The sequence below is a fragment of the Ischnura elegans genome, chromosome 6 (assembly GCF_921293095.1).
Source record: "Ischnura elegans chromosome 6, ioIscEleg1.1, whole genome shotgun sequence".
Lineage (NCBI taxonomy): Eukaryota > Metazoa > Arthropoda > Insecta > Odonata > Coenagrionidae > Ischnura > Ischnura elegans.
In genome coordinates this window covers 93,982,254-93,998,002 of record NC_060251.1, presented here as the reverse complement: position 1 = coordinate 93,998,002, position 15,749 = coordinate 93,982,254, and the positions used below count along the sequence as shown (strand labels likewise).

Sequence of the window (15,749 nt, the reverse complement as noted above, 5' to 3'; positions counted from 1 at the left end):
ATTGTTTTGTTTTACCTTTTTTCACAGTATAAGTTTATAGGTTTTAAAGGTACAAGTTTTTACTATTTCTAGTTACATCTATCCATTAAGTGAGGAATTGCTGTGCATGGCGCATTTACAAAAGTTGTCCCAACTTGTGATACACAATAATGAGCTTACTTCACATCTGATTTTGAAAATATTTGCATTACTGTTTTTGGTACAAAATTACAAACATTTTGAATACCCTAAGTATCACTTTTTATCAAAAATTAATTTCTGGATTTTTCATTTTTTAGTTCATAATAGTATGCATACTTGCTGACTTTGTTTTCATGAGTTAAGTCATAATATTACAAGGATCATCACTGATTAAGTGCCTCTATTAATGTTAATGTCAATGTAAAGCTGCAAACGAATGCAAAAGCAAGAACCGAAGAGCAAGATGTATTAGTAGGTAGTTCAAGGTAGAAAAGTTGATAGAGTCTTGTTGTCAGTGTAACCGAGAAATAAATGAATTAAAAGATGTAGATGATGGCATGTTCACATGTTTAACCTAGTCCATAAGCCATTCCATGGCTTTTTTTCCAAATTCAGTATATACTGTAGATGAGCTCATCCTAATGAACAAGGTATGCCTGAAAACACACAGATAACATCACTAGCTGAGAATATGGCTGCCTGGTGTTCCAGGGGATCATTATATTAGCATATTTTAATTATTAATATCTCACTTTTGAAGTACCTCACTATTCTCAGACTCGGGATACATACTTATCGAGGCTTAATTTTTTTAAATTACTTCCCAAAAACGTGCAAATCAATACCTCCACTGCATAAACGCTCAACAATCGTCCACCAAATCAAATCCGCTCATCTAGATAGCCCTTATGGTACCAGATGAGCAGATTCTATTCGGTGGGCGATTGTTGAGCATTTATGCAGTGGAGGTAAGGCCAATGTTTGGACTTTCTGTATACAATTAAGTATACCTTTCACTAGTAAAAAATAAAAAGATTGGTTCCAGGTGTTGAGGTCACTTACTGGACTCGGGCTGCGCTTCCTCGAGGTTTTCGTCGCCCGCCTTCTCCTCTGTCTCCTCTTCATCTTCCTCCTCCTCCACTTCCTCTTCTTCCTCCTCCACCTCTTCCTCTCCCGCCACCCTCTCCTCCTCACCGCCCACAACCACCTCCTCACCCTTCTCCTGGCTCACCATCGGCACGGCGGCCACCGGCAACGGCACCGACGTGGGCAGGGCAGTGATGGGCGTGGCACCCAGTGGGGCGGCTGGAACCATCGCAACCACACCGGGAGGTGGTGGAACCACTTGCACTGCCATCGGCTGCAAACAGAAAATTAATAGCATCTCTGTTACCTCCGAGTAGGGCTGACACGCAATGCAAAAATTCTAATTCCCTCACCTATCCTTGACAAAAGTCATCATTTACCTTGACTTTTTGCCTTAATCAAGCTTTTCTTTCGACCATCACACGTTTCCAGAAAATCGTCAATAAAATACAAAAAAATATTTTATTACGTTTTTCAAATTCTTTTGAAAATGCATTTCTTCACAAACTATTATTATTATTTTTTGAACATACAAAAAAAAACAGAAAGTTATTAACTTAATTAAAATTAAAATTCACAAAAACGAAGGCCTTTAGCCCGCCAGTTTCATGGTTCTACTGACATAAATATTCTCTGATACGATAGACAAGGTTTCCTGCCTTCACAGCATAGCTGGAATTATGAATTCCAGCTATGCTGTGGATTCTCAATATAACTAATTTCTAATTAGTCCAAAGTAAAGGGTTTAACATTTTAGTTTAACAACTGAAAAACCTCATGAGACTTTTAAAAAATGCCAAAAGTAACTGTAACTCATAACTAGTTAATTCTTTAAATAGTAAATGGTGCTCCATCAGAAAAGAAAGCTTCATATTTATTTACAGCTTATTGAACTCTTGCATAGACAGAGCCATACAAATTTCCAAGTTCCCTCTAGATCTACCAGTTCATTTACCTTACTCCTTTCAACAATGCTATGATTATCCCTGAAAGATCTCACTTATCCCCTGTCTTGCCAATGACTGACAGACAGTATTGATCCCTTTCTTCTCTTCTCAGTCTGTTTCATCAAACTAGCAATATTCCACTTCCCAGAAAACAATTAACCATCTTTATTTTCTGAGATTTCCCTTGGATTTACCCTATCTATGAACTAATTACTTGTGCAGTTATTATTGAGGATTCTTGTTGTGTTCTCAGTTGGTTTTATCTTTTTTTTCCAATTTTTACCAAGTCGCTTTAAGATGGCAATACTTCTGCATGTGAGCTTAATAATTAAAATTATAAAAAATGTAACTGAGAAATGACTGGCAATAAGGAATGATAAAATATCGACTTATTGGCATACCGGCACTTTGGGTATAGGAGCAGGCTGCGCCGGTATCATGGAAGCTGGCACAGGGGCGGCAGGGGCGGTTGCAGGCGGCCCTGGCATGGGCTGGACCATTGGAATTGTTGGTGAAGGCTGCTGGGGAGCAACGACAGACACCTCATCAGGATGAGCTTGGCCATTGACAGTTGGTGGTGTTGAGGTCATCTGTGGGTTGAAATAAGCCATTTGTTGGACCTGCAAAGGAAACACAAATATGAAAACAAACTGAACATTCCCTTCCCCCTTGTGTGGATGCATTGCAAACCAGTATTTATTGAGCTGAGGTGGATAAAAGACATGGTACATTTTCAAAAGAAGATTTCCACTCGCCATATCAGGAGATGGGTGCATGACGACATATTTACCATAGCGTTCAGATTTTTCTGTTTGCTTTGCATTCTGAGAGGCACCAGAGCTCATAGAACCATCCAAAGTTTTTCCCAGGGTGTAGCTTTGTGGTTTGCCTTGTTTTCATCTATGTAAGTATTCACAAAGATGTTAGTAGGAAATTGAAAGTAGTCAATTTTACTGCTGACTAATTTATCTCTCAGTTTTCTGTGATGTGCCATCATTCTTCATCCTCATGGAATACAGTCACAGTAAGCACAACTTCCTAACTTGAATAAATAAATGAATACTTTTGTGGGCACATCAAAAGTTGTACTTGCGTGTGTAAGGAGTTTGGGTCGGCCAATTCCACCGTTGGATTAATTTTGAAGAACAAGGACAAAATTTTGAAGGCATTTAAAAAAGATAGGAAAAATGTGAAACGAATCAGGGGATGTGAATTTAGTGATATTGATGCAGCACTACAAAATTGGTTCAAGCAATGCCGCAGTTCAAATATTACCCCAGTGAGTGGTCCACTTTCGAAGGAAAAAGCTTCAGAGTTTAGCAGATGTTTAGAGTAAATTTTGTCTCCTTGACCAGTTCAAAACTAGGCACTCAATGTCGTTTGCAAAAATTTGTGGTGAGGCACCATCCGTCGATCCAAGAGTCACTAGTGACTGGCTAAATGAAGCATGGCCAGCAGTGAGACAGCATTACAAAGATGAAGACATTTCCAATTGAGATGAAACTGCACTTATTTTATTAATTGACGCCAGATAAAACACTCCATGCAAATACTCCATGCATGTAAAAATGTATGCAATTCTATCTGTTTGTTTGGATGTTTCCAATATAAATAAATAGGTTCGATACGTGTGTATCGGGCAGTCTGGTATTGTTGTCTGACTGGAATGCACGGCTTTCTTATTTCGCTGAACCTTTGTACCTCTTAAATAACAGGTTATGGGCACCCAGTCATTAAGCTTCAATTAGAATCATAATCATCAATTTGCGAGATACATTTTAACAACGACGTTCCGCAATAGTTAACATTGAAATTCTGTCGGAAAAATTTACGCTGAAGAATGGCGGCGGAATATGGAGACGACAGATTCAAAGTTCCTTTGTTCGACGGGAAAGAATACGACGACTGGAAATTTCGGATGGAAACGTTAATGGATGAATTGGATCTCTTAACACTCACAGAGGAAGAACCAGTTTATCCAGGACCGATCCTAAATGAAGCAGCGTCGGAACGTACAGCTCGAGAAGAAGCGAACGCTAAATTACGGAGTCGTGACAAAAGATGCAAAGGACTAATAATTCGGAAGCTTGCGAACAGTCATTTGGAGTACGCAAAAGGAAAAACATCAGCATACAGCGTATGGAAGGAGCTGAAAGATACTTTTGAAAGGAAAGGGTTAGCAACTCAGTTACAAATTAGAAGACAGCTTTTATCTCCGGCTTGTCAACATAACCCGAAGAAAGAAAATCTAGAAAATCATTTTCTTCATTTCGATCGACTGATACGTCAACTGAAGTCAACGGGCGCCAATGTGAGTGAGCCGGATATAATATGTCATTTGTTGCTCACCTTGCCGCAAGAATATAACGTGGTCGTCACAGCCATAGAGACTATGTCTACTGATAGACTAACCTTAGCTTTTGTGAAGAACAGATTACTTGATGAGGAATCCAAGCGATCGTTTTTGGCTAACGGAGAGCAGGATATGAATTCTGAGGTTCCATCTACGACGGCATTCGCTACACAGTCCAAACGAGTAAAGAACAACTATCGGAATACACGGAAGAATGACGTAGCGGAGGTAAAGAATGAAAATAAATTTCATATTCGCTGTCACAACTGTGGTAAACCAGGTCATTTAAGGGCTGAATGCTGGAAGGGTAAAAATAAAAGTGGGCACGCTCATGCAGCCAACGACGATGAAGAATCTTCAGCAGACGACTACGGAATCAGCTTTGCAGCACATGCGGAGATAGAAGACAAGAAGATGACAATGGAGGAGGAATCAACTGCTATGGGAACAAGCTCACAGTCTGAAGGTGAAATAAGTTTTACTTTAGACTCTGCAGCTACTGAGCATTTAGTTGGGGAACTAACTCCTCTCAGCAATGTTACTCCATTGAAGATACCCATCAACATTAAAGTTGCTAAAACTGGACAGCTGATGACTGCCAAAGAAAAAGGGGATATTGATGGTGTTATTTTTAATAACGGAAAATGGGTTAAGTTACACATTGCAAACGTGTTAAGGGTACCTGATCTTGAGATGAATCTCCTATCAGTTCAAAAATTGGATTCTCATGGTTATGGTGTGCTGTTTGCAGATAGAATAGGAAAAATTTTGAAAGGTGGTCGAACAGTAGCAGTTGCCAGGCGCTGTGGAAAATTATACAAAATTATTTTTCGGAGTGCACACACAGCTTGCCTTTCAATGGAAGCAGAACATTTATGGCACCAAAGACTAGGACACATTTCCAAAGATGGTTAAAAGAAATTAACCACACTGGTGGATGGAATTAAAGAAGATAAGTTCAAGAGAATATGCGAGCATTGCGTGACTGGAAAGCAAACAAAACTACCACACATGCACGGAAGACTCAGAGCAAAACGTCCATTGGAACTTGTGCATAGTGATCTGGTTGGACCAGTATCTCCAATGTCATATGATGGGATGAAGTATATAATGACATTTGTGGATGATTATACTCATTTTACTGCTGTGTATTTCTTGAAAACAAAGTCAGAAGCCTTTCATTATCTGAAGATTTATGAGAAAATGGCAACATCTCATTTTTGTACAAAGTTAAGTCGTTTCAGGTGTGATAATGGCAGGGAGTATGTTACCAATGACATTAAAGTGTACTTTGAAGAACGAGGTATACAATTTGAGTCCACAATACCATACACGCCACAGCAAAATGGGGTGGCAGAACGAATGAATCGTACAATACTTGAAAAAGCAAGATGTTTGATACACAGCTCTGGTTTATCAAAAGCTTTGTGGACAGAAGCAGTACTTACTGCTGTATATTTAATCAACAGGACTCCCACAAAAGCTCTGGAAAAGGAAGTTCCAGCTTACCTCTGGTATGGAAAACAACCAGATCTAAATAAATTAAAAAATTTTGGATGTACAGCCTACCTGCACACTCCTAAACAATTAATGAGGAGTAAGCTAGAATCCAGATGTAAGAAGTACATTTTTGTAGGGTACTGCACTAATGGGTACAGACTTTAGGATCCAGAACTAAAAAAGATAGTCAGAGGAAGAGATGTAATTTTTGATGAAAAGAAGTTCCAAGCTAAGAGGGAATTAGGATACTGGAAAGAAAATCAAGGTGAAAATGAAGAGTACTACCCAGCAGAGAGAGTTCAAAATTCAGGTGGAGAGCAGAATTCAGGTGGAGACAAGAATTTAGGTGGAGAATGGGAAGTAGATGATCAAGTCAGAAGGTCAGTCAGAGAAAGGAAAAGACCTGCTTATCTAGAAGATTATGATACAGGATATGGAACAGTTTGTGCTATGAGTGCTGAAGCATTTCTTGATGATGTACCTGAGAATTTCTCGAGTATCAAAGGGAGAGAGGATCAAGGCAAGTGGTACAATGCAGTTAATGAAGAAATGAAGGCTCTTAATGAAAATGAAACTTGGTATTTAACTCCATTACCTCCTGGAAGGAGAGCAATTGATTGCAAGTGGGTTTTCAAAGTAAAGCGGAATGAAAATGGGGATGTTGATCGCTACAAGGCTCGTCTTGTTGTGAAAGGATGTGCTCAGCGCAAGGGGTATGATTACGAAGAAACTTATTCACCAGTAGCAAGCCTTGTTACTTTACGAATCCTGCTAGCAAAATGCAATCAAGATGGACTCCATGCAGAGCAACTAGATGTCAAGAATGCATTTCTTCATGGGAACCTCAGTGAAGATATTTATATGAAACAACCTGAAGGTTATACTGAAGGCAATGAACAACTAGTCTGCAAACTTAAAAAAAGCCTGTATGGTCTCAAACAAGCTCCACGAGAATGGAACAAGAAGTTTGATTCCTTCATAAAACAATTGGGCTTCACTCAGTCTCAACATGATCGGTGTTTGTATATTAAAGGTAATGTTAACAGAGTAATATATGTTTTATGTTATGTTGATGATATTATTGTTGCAGCTAGTCTTCTTGAAGATCTTCAAACTGTCAAAGAGAAACTCAAGAATGAATTTAAAATGACTGATCTAGGTCCTTTGAGATGTTTTCTAAATATAAAGATTGACAGGTACAGTGACAGAATCATCCTCAGCCAGCAGTCATATATCAACAATCTGCTGCAGCGATTTGGTATGGAAGATTGTCATCCAATCAAGTTTCCAATGGAAGCCAGACCTGTAACAACTTTGGAAGGTTCCTGTATCATTAATGAGAAGCCATACAGAGAGCTTGTAGGATGTCTTATGTATTTGATGTACACCACACGGCCGGATCTTAGTGCTTGTGTCAATATGTTTAGCAGGTATCAAACTACAGCCACAGAGGCCCAATGGGTGGGACTTAAGCGAATCCTACGTTACCTAAAAGGGACCATTGACTATGGCCTTGTTTTTGAACGAAGTTCCACACCAATATTAGTAGGATATGCAGACTCAGATTGGGCTGGAGACACAACAGACTCCAAGTCTACATCCGGCTATTTGTTCCAGGTGTTTGGAGCAACTATAAGCTGGGCCACTCGTAAACAAACCACTGTAGCCATTTCTACAACTGAGGCCGAGTATGTAGCTCTTGCAATGGCATGTACAGAATTTTTGTGGTTGAAGTATCTTCTTGATGATTTGGGTGTAAGAGTAGAGGACCCAACTACTATCTATGAGGATAATAGTTCATGTATTGCCTGTTTAACAAAGTGGGAACACAAAAGACTTAAACATATGAATGTTAAGTATCATTTTGTGAGAGACTTAGTTGAGAAGAAAATTCTCTCAGTAAAATATATACCAACTGCTCAACAGAAGGCAGACATATTAACTAAAGGACTAGTTGGTGAATCTTTTCTCAATCATCGCACTGGTTTGGGTGTGAAGCAAATAGTTTAAACTAGACCTCGTTTAAATTGTTTATATTTATTGTTGTTCTTTTTCTTATTCTTCAAAGAAAGATATTTATGTTCTTCCATAACATTTTAAAGAATTTATGTAATGTGTGTTTCCACATTTGAATGCTTGTTTTTTCGTGTTTTTGGACATTGCTAGAATTGAGGTGGAGTGTTGGAATGTATGCAATTCTATCTGTTTGTTTGGATGTTTCCAATATAAATAAATAGGTTCGATACGTGTGTATCGGGCAGTCTGGTATTGTTGTCTGACTGGAATGCACGGCTTTCTTATTTCGCTGAACCTTTGTACCTCTTAAATAACAGTCTCCTTGACCAGTTCAAAACTAGGCACTCAATGTCGTTTGCAAAAATTTGTGGTGAGGCACCATCCGTCGATCCAAGAGTCACTAGTGACTGGCTAAATGAAGCATGGCCAGCAGTGAGACAGCATTACAAAGATGAAGACATTTCCAATTGAGATGAAACTGCACTTATTTTATTAATTGACGCCAGATAAAACACTCCCATTTAAAAACAAAAAATGTGCTGATGGAAAATTGACAAAACGAAGGTTGACAACGTTTGTTTGTGCAAATATGACAGGGAAGGAAATAAAAAAGCTTCTAGTCATTGGTGAAAGTGCACAGCCTATATTAATTTCAAATTTAAAAAAGCAATATTTAATGTACAGAGACTACAAAAAAAGCATGGATGATCTCTGGCACCTTTGAAGAAGAATAGAGGAAGTGGGATAGAGACTGCCGTCAAAATATACGAAAATCCATCTCCTTGTTGACAACTGTGAAGCCCACCCAAAATTGAAGTTGATCAACATTGATCTCGTTTTTTCCACCCAACTGTACAAGCGTCTTGCAGCCAATTGACCAAGGTATTATCAGAAGCTTTGAGTGCCATTATCGCAAGAGGCTTTTGAAAAAATCATCATCTGCATGGATACTGCACAACAAGTCAACAAAACTGTTTTGGATGCCATCCAGTCCATTTATAAACCTTGGAAGGATGTAATGCAAAGGACCATTTCTAATGCATCAGGAAAGCAAAACTTTCAGCTGCGGTTCCTGAAAACGAAGAAGAAGATGATCTGCCCCTCTCAGAATGGATTAAGCATTTTCATGTTCACCAACATGGTTTTGGACATGATATTGATGGTTTTACATCAGTGGATGACCAGATAGAAACTTTACAAATGCTGAATGACACAGAAATTGTAAATGAGGTGCAAAACATTGACACAAAATAAAATGCAGAAGAAAAAGAATATGATGTCATCCATACGACAATGCATGGAGCTTTCCAAGCAACTAAGACACTTCATCATTTTTTAAGCTTCAGGGATGCGTCTGCTACCGCACATGAATCAACTCAACATCTCCACAGAATGACTAAGAAATTATACTTTTCTGAGAGGACTATCCAAAAGAAAACGACAGATTTCTTTCAGCAGTAGGACTTCAATTAGACGTGCTATAAACTTGAAGTTTTGATTTTTTTTTACAATACTGTATTGTATCTTTACTTAAACATCATATAACATTTGTAGCATAAACACATTTCATTTTGATGATTTTTTACGTAAAATTTAAATAGCACAACACTATTGCTCATAAATTTGGTTGCATTTCCACCAATGGATTCATTAAAGCATGTATTCCATGAAAAATCATACCTAACTTTTTATTACTCCTCTGTTGTTGATTAATTACTTAAATCACCCCTTAGTCTGTACTACTTACTTTTACCTTGAGCCTCACCTTCTCAGGTTATGATGATTTACATAACCACATAACTTTGGTCCACACACTATCATACATTATTACAAACAGAAAACTGTAGTTTTTAATATGATAATTAGTTTCACTGCCACTCACCGCAGGATGGCTCTCCACAGGGGCAACATGGTCAGGCTCAACATCTTCTTCAGCTTCAGAGCGCCCACTGTCTTGCTCGGGCTCTTCATCATTGAAGATCTCATCCTAGAAGGAGAAAAAAAATTCTATAACCTTGCCAAAACCACTTGACCTTAATGGGATTAATCAATTTGGCACACTCACCCTCTTCAAAACTTTTAAAAATTAACTATTCATTCTATTGCTCTAAAATTAAGTGACTTAGTATGTAGTAATTATAAAGTTCCCAGAGACTTCCAGGTTTTCTAGGAAAATAATTTCTACCATGTCAACATTTAGATCCACAGTCAACAAATTACAATATTCCTCTCATCTTTTCGACAGCAATATTAAATGTTAAGCTGCAAGTTATTTTAAACATCATCTACCTCTGACGATAATTCAATCTTACCGAATCCTGATTAACAGGACAAAGCTATTACACAGTATTGGGCTATTTATGATTTCTATCATTCCTTCAATCCAAATTATTGCATCCAGAACAGCAACCAATTCCCCACAAAACATTGCCCAGAAAATTCAACATTTTTCTTCATCCCCTCCCATTTTCCATAGAGAATTAGCAGTCACCCTGTCAACCACTCAAGTCTCCTACTTCAATACATCAACGATTTGAGTCTTACTCGCACCCAATAGTACAGCTAATTTATGGACACCACTCTTTTAATAACCACATATTGGAACATCAGCACATTCCTTTGCAAGGAAAGACTTTTACCCTTCAGCATTGCTGAATACAATCAAGATGTCCCCAAGCACTGAAAACAGTATGAACTGTCATAACGCACAAGTGACAGCATGGTGGCACAGTGGGTGAGGTTCGAAAGGTACTCATCAGTAGAAGATGGCTGCTGATTGGCTGTGCATGGATCAGAGGCAGCCAATAGGGTGGTTTCCTATAATTTTTTTATTGCCAAAATCGAAAGATAATTACTCCTGGAGTAGGTATTTCACCCTTTTAGATTTTTAAGTGACGATATCTATTTTGCGCGAATAAATGAACAGTGAAAAATTTCAGCGCACGAAAATGCAATGACTAAGTATGAATGCTGGGAAAAGCCCGCGTGACGTCATTCTGGTTCCTGCTTCTGCAGTGTGAGGTGACCTTGGGGCGAGGGTATATGCACCACTGCGATGCAGGCTGCTAGCAGGTAGCACTTGGCTTAAATAACGATCATTAATACCTTATCAAAGGAAGGTAACTTTCCGACCTTAGACAGTTTTAATAGGCAATTATTAAGAGATGTTTCCTCTGTTCTGTGCCTCATGCTTGCATTGGTAATCTCAGACGATGTCAAATCTATTTGTGTAGAAACTAGGTCCCTGTTACATCACATGGTGTGGCATCGCTGGGCACCAATCTAGCCTTTTTCAAAAATGGTTAAAATTGACCATTGCCATTTGTCTAAACTGGGATATCTAAAACCAAATAATTTGTATCTTATGAATACACTAATGGTGGGTCACAAATCCCAATCAATACCTTTTGTTCTCTTTGGTGAAGGAAACTACCCTATAGATGGAGGACAGAGATCACCCTATATGATCAACAGCCTCACAGAAGCCTACTTTGTGGCCATGTCCCACCACCCTCGCGGCAAGACTCCAATGAGGTTCTCTTTTGTTTGGGATATGCATTTATAGGAATTCATTTCAGTGCGTCAATTCTTGTTCTCCTTTCACCCGGGTCTTTGCTTCACCACAGCAACTTGAAGCAAAAATTTTCTACGCAGTTATTATAGTTCTTTTTGCTCTCCCTAATGCTTTAGTTTGGGTAACTTCGTTTTCTTGGCAAAAGATTGTGACACAGGCAATGACCAATTACCCATAAGTCAATGGGCATAAGATAATTTCAAAGCTAAGCGCTAAGCCTCCACAATCCGAAACAATTGAACAATACGAGGCATGTTAATAAGTTCAAATCATATTTCTAAAATATATTACGCCATGTTTCATTTATTGCATGAAAATATCAAATTGCTACATTAAGTATTGTTGTACAATATTGCAAATTCATTCATTCTGTTCACAATTGCTGCTTCATATACTCCTCCTCCCCCAAGCTTTGAGCAAAAAATTCCCTCAGCATCTCCTAATTGGTTGGCAGTCACCTCTGACATTAAGGAGATGTTCCCACGTGCTACAGATGCTGTAACCAGTGTCTTTGTTTGTAGTATTGCCGTGTAGTCAAATCTGATTGCTTCTCTTACTATTTGATTCTAGTATCTGTGAGATTGACAAAGAAGTGTTGTGTTCTCGCTGACAGTGTGCTAGGACACAGAAGATTTTTCAAGTTGTCCCCATCCGAGGTGTCAACAAGATTCTTTTAGCCTTGCAGCTATTATTCTGCCCATCTCTCTATGTATGACTGGCTGCCTTTGCAGGGTGTAGCACAGACTCCAGGTGTCCTCAGTCTCATCGGGCCTTTAGCTTGCAATGACTCCTCAATTTTGATGGTGGAATATGGATGGTGGGGACATCAAATCTCCTTCGTAACCCCAAGATTTTCCCAGACATGGTTGAGACAAATGGTAAAAAAGCCTTAAGGCTATTAGAGTGGAGTCCTTTGGCAAAAATCTAAACTTTTGGTTTAACAGCCCTTTTCAGGACCACATCTGTTAATCATTCAGGGTTCCCACTCTAACTACATTATAAAATTCACGGTTATTTTCAGGTTTTCATGGTCTTAATGTCATCAAATTCACGGTTTGTAGATCAGGCATTTTAGGCAGAAATATTGGTCACGTAACAATCATAGGTCACACATTAACAAAAAATGTAACAAACTCAAAGATGCCTTGAATGCAAACGCAGCAATGAAAGTGCTATCTCATATTACGTCACCTATAGTTAGCAAAATTCAGGTCCGGTTAAAGGGCGTGAGTGGGAAAATGGAGAGAGCAGGGTGGCAGGGAAGTGAAAAAGTGCCTGATTTTTTGCCAGGGCCAATGTCTTCAATTCGCAGGCTTAAGATCAATGTGCTTTCACACACGGACCAATTAATAATTGCGCTTCGAATACAAGTGTGCAGAAAAATGCGTGGACAGTATCTGCACCTGACTAGGGATTAAAACATGATCGAAACATCCGTTTTTCTTTTAATCTGTCTTCCTTAGTTATACAATCAAGTTTGAGAGATTTCTAAGGTTTTATGACGAAAATCACGGCTATTTCCCGGTTTTTTCACGGTAGACAAAATTCACGGCTTATTCACGGTTTTAAGGTTTTCACGATTGAGTGGGAACCCTCTCATTTACTGATCTGTTCTTCAAGAAGGTTTTCTTCAGATGTCGCATTTCTTTCTAGAAGTTCTCCTTGTCAGCAATAGCAATAGACCTGAGTGTAGAGAGGACTAAATTCCTCTGGGATGGGTGATGAACGTTTCCCATTCAGATAGAGGTCAGTGTGCGAGGTTTTCCTATGCACATTGAGGCCAAGAGTGCAGTCTCTCTTCTGGTGAATCAATGTGAAGGAAAGGAAGTTGGCCATTGTTTTCCATCTCCAAAGTGAATTTGATATTCTGGTGCCATCCATTCATATGCTAAAGAAACCCTTGAAGGGTGTTGGATGAATAGAGTCTTTGCACCAGAGAGTATTACTATGGAAATGCAGTTGATTCGATAATGTGTTTCATAAATAACATTACTCTCAATTAACAGCATTAATTGTTGCTCAGTTTGTGCAATAATTAATATTTTGTATACATTGTTACCACATCAATATTCTGCAGACGAAAACGCTCAGCTAATGGATCATCAATATGTGGCATCAATGTTGGTGGATCTAATCCGAGTAATGGAAAATACGTTCAAGTGTATATCATGGAATCAGATTCTGTTGAGGCTTCTTCAAATAACCTCCAGAAGGTGGATGTTTTAATGATTGGTCATTTCCTTAGTGGTCATGCTGATTATGCTGGACCAGAGCAACGAGAAGTGAAACTACAACGCCATAGAAATTTATTTTCCTCCCTTATGCATACCAAAGGATGAAGTTTTCATGGGGATTGGGTTGGTGTGGAGGCTCGAGTGTTGGCTTCCCACCCCGTAGGCTCGGGTTCAAATCCTGGCAGTGGCTGAGAATTTTCATATCCCTACTTGATTGTTGGGTGGAGGATATTTCACGTGCAACACACTGTCCGTCGGATGGGACGTTAAGCCGTGGTCCCCTTGGCACCTTTTGTTAAGAGTAGGCTAATGCCGATGCTGGGTTTCTCTCCACCCTGCCTCACCTACCCTATCCCGCATGATGCAAATGACCTCAGCTATCGGTCTCCTCCTCCATATACCATACATGAAGTTTTCATGTTGTACTGGCACTTTTCTCTTGAGTGGTCGCATTTATAATCAAGAATATTCGACAGGAAACCTTATCAGTAGTTAGACCAAAGAGAAAGTAAGTGTGTTTGTAACAGTGATTCGCCATAAGTGGGTAAGCATGATTCGAAGGTTTACCCAAGTAAAAGTGCTGGTTCGAAGGTAACTAGCTATATTTGTATCATTATTTCATATATTGGCATTGATTTGAATGAACAATTATTCTATCTACAATTATTATTAGTCATACTTGACCTCAAGAAAATAATTCTTAATATTGATTTTAGCCCCATAGTGACTGAATAAATATCCATGATTCATTACTTAATTTTTGCAACTTCTAGGCTGTTGAAACATTTGAAAGGTAAACACAGGCTGGTGTTACATTTAGGTACACTTCAAGCTGTAATCTAATCTCCATTTCTTTGACAAAACACACTTGTTATTGATATTTTTTTTAACCGTAGAATTAATGTAATCAAAACCAGAGTTCTGATTATCTCAAAGTTTACACAGATCAATTACATTTTGTCAATAAAGATATGAAAAATAGCTATACATTTGCTAATGTGAGATTTATGAATAAGATTTGTGACATATATAATGCTATCGAAAATTCAAACTGGATGTCAATACTTTTAATGAAAATCAATGCTCACGCTGCATATTGAACGTTTTGTTGTCTTTTAAACGATTAGACAAATTACTTTTCATTCATTTGGTATTACTGTGCATCTCATAGTGTTAGTACAATTTTTAAGTTGGTTTGTTTCTTCTGTGCAGAGCTACCTCGAAAAAACGAAACAGTACGGACCTCAAATAAACACTTATTAAAGCGAATTGTCCCTTTACTAGAGGTGGAGCAGATAATAGCCAAAAAACCTATTATCATCACTAATAAAGGAACAGGATTGGTGTGACAACAGAGTCATTTCTATCCGATAAACTTAAGCATAAATCCAGACAATAGGCGACATCGTTAATTTTCCTTGCCTTAATAACAACCTATCCATTCAATTTATAAGCACCGTACTGAATAAAAATTATGCCATTACTTTGTCAATCATTATCCCAATGCACAGCCAACCAAGCCACTTCTCAATGTGCTTTGAGCATTTACATGATTTTATATTGGTATTTCCTGCTGTAAATTACTTATAAATTTGTATCGTGGTTATTAAAAGCCTGAAATACTTCCATAGGTGTATTTAACTTGATATTATTTCAAGAAAAATACAAAGCAGATATTATGGTAATGCCACTTAAGCAAAACAAAAGCAAGCTGCAAGAAATTTAGAATTAAGTCATTATATTACAAGGATCATCACTGTTAACGTGTCACTATTAATGTTTATGTCAATTTTAATCTGCAAACAAATGTAAAAACGAGAACGCGAGAGCTAGGGGTACTAGTAGGTAGTTCAAGGTGGAAAAGTTGATATAAGAAGAGTTCTTGTTGATGGCATGGCATGCTGTTTCTTGGATGCATGAAGACAATAAGTGTGTCTCTAACACAAAATTGGAAGGAGAGATTGAAAACATCATGCAGTATGAAACCCCAAAGATCTTCACTAATATTATTAGCAGGGAAAATATCAGACAATGCTTCACTTAAGCTAAGCACGTAAGCTAACAGAAAATACTTCCTA

General features: G+C 38.4%; 1 protein-coding gene across 4 annotated transcripts in view; it reads right to left on the bottom strand.

Moving 5' to 3' along the window:
- Positions 1–15,749, bottom strand: part of LOC124161204 (ras GTPase-activating protein-binding protein 2) — a 54,842-nt gene that overhangs the window by 27,207 nt on the left and 11,886 nt on the right. For all 4 annotated transcript variants that reach the window (XM_046537461.1, XM_046537464.1, XM_046537462.1 and 1 more), the window contains exons 5-7: positions 9,746–9,850; positions 2,396–2,614; positions 1,024–1,321 (exon numbers count right to left, since the gene is read on the bottom strand). In XM_046537461.1, the coding sequence (XP_046393417.1) occupies positions 1,024–1,321; positions 2,396–2,614; positions 9,746–9,850 (622 nt within the window). The remainder of the gene's footprint in view (positions 1–1,023; positions 1,322–2,395; positions 2,615–9,745; positions 9,851–15,749) is intronic.